The 1,658-nt window shown below is 55.9% G+C and overlaps 1 protein-coding gene across 1 annotated transcript in view; it reads right to left on the bottom strand.

The window, feature by feature from the left end:
* Positions 1-1,493, bottom strand: part of LOC121331630 (glutamate receptor ionotropic, kainate 5-like) — a gene marked incomplete at both ends in the record, with an annotated part of 3,356 nt that extends 1,863 nt beyond the window's left edge. The window contains 2 exons of the mRNA XM_041396232.1: positions 513-802; positions 1,299-1,493. Coding sequence (XP_041252166.1) covers positions 513-802; positions 1,299-1,493 — 485 coding nt within the window. The remainder of the gene's footprint in view (positions 1-512; positions 803-1,298) is intronic.
* Positions 1,494-1,658: the final 165 nt, after the last annotated feature.

The following is a 1,658-nucleotide window of genomic DNA, read 5'->3' as shown; positions in this document are numbered from 1 at the left end:
TCAACACAACTCAACCCAACTCAACCCAACTCAGCTTGGCTTGGTCAACTCAAGTCAACTCAAGTCAGCAAAACTCAACCCAATTCAACACAACTCAAGCCAACACAACCTAACTCAGCTTCGCTTAGTCAACTCAACCCAACTCAACCCATCCCAACTTGGTCAACACAACTCAACCCAACTCACCCCAACTCAGCTTCACATCACATGGTCAACTCAAGTCAACACAACTCAACACAACCCAACACAACTTAAATTGGTCAACTCAACCCAACTTGACCCAACTTCACATGGTTGACTAAAGTCAACACAACTCAACCCAACTCAACCCAACTTGGTCAACACAACTCAACTCAATCCAAGTTAAATTGGTCAACACAACCCAATTCAACCCAACTCAACACAACTTGGTCAACCCAACCCAACCCAAGCCAGACAAACCCAACCTTGGCCAACCCAAACTGGACCCGAGCCAATGGGGGCCAACCCGGGCCAACCCAAGCCACGCCCACCTTTGGCGCGGTGATCCTCCTCCTTGGGGCAGTGCCCCCCTTCCCACCACTTCCTCTTGAGGATCTCCAGCCGGTTGTTCTCCTGCAGCTGCAGGATGGCCAACGTGATCTCATCGCGGAACGGCGACCCTGCCAGAGGAGGGGACGAGGGACACGACACCGGGGGGGAGGTCCCACCTGCTTTTCCGGGGGAGGGCGGGAATCCCACCCCGGCCCCGCCCCCCCCGGCCCGGCCCCGCTCGCCTCGATTGCTCAACCCATGGGGTCGATCGATCGATCGATCGATCGGGCTGATTGATTCATTGGTCAGTTGGGTTGGTCGGGTTGGTTGGGTTGGTTGGGTCAGTTGGGTTGGTTGGGTTGGTTGGGTTGGTTGGGTTGGTTGGGTTGGTTGGGTTGGTTGGGTTGGTTGGGTTGGTTGGGTTGGTTGGGTTGGTTGGGTTGGTTGGGTTGGTTGGGTTGGTTGGGTTGGTTGGGTTGGTTGGGTTGGTTGGGTTGGTTGGGTTGGTTGGGTTGGTTGGGTCGGTTGGGTCGATTAACCCTTCAATTGGGTTAAATGACCGGACGGATCGCCTCGATTGCTCGACCCATGGGGTCGATTGATCAATCAGGTTGATTGATTCATTGGTCACTTGGGTCGGTTGGGTTGGTTGGGTTGGTTGGGTCGGTTGGGTTGGTTGGGTCGGTTGGGTTGATTAATCCTTCAATTGGGTTAAATGACCGGACGGATCGCCTCGATTGCTCGACCCATGGGGGTCGATCGATCGATCGATCGATCGGGCTGACCGGCGGATCCATCGATGGCCGCCCCTGACCTGGAAGAAGGTCATGGTGGAGCCGGCGTGGATGGTGCCGTACTCGATGTTGGTCTGGTCGGCGAGGTCGTCGGCCGACTCCACCGGCACCTCCATGCGCTGCACGGTGAGGAACGCCGCCAGGTTGGCCGTGTACGACGAGATGATGATGAGGGTGAAGGCCCACCTGAGGGGGGGGCGGGGTCAGGGATGGGGGTGGGGCAGAGACCCCCCCCAGGGCCTCAAAAATCCCCCAAAAAATGGAGTTGAACCACACGGAAAACGTGCCAAAAACACAGAAAAATCACCCCAAAACATACAGAAGTCACCCCAAAAATCCCAAAAAAAGACC

This window comes from Onychostruthus taczanowskii, unplaced genomic scaffold (assembly GCF_017590055.1).
Source record: "Onychostruthus taczanowskii isolate IOZ18803 unplaced genomic scaffold, ASM1759005v1 scaffold1262, whole genome shotgun sequence".
In the NCBI taxonomy this organism is placed as follows: Eukaryota; Metazoa; Chordata; class Aves; order Passeriformes; family Passeridae; genus Onychostruthus; species Onychostruthus taczanowskii.
Note: the sequence above shows the minus strand (reverse complement) of the source record. Positions and strands in the feature narration are given on the sequence as shown.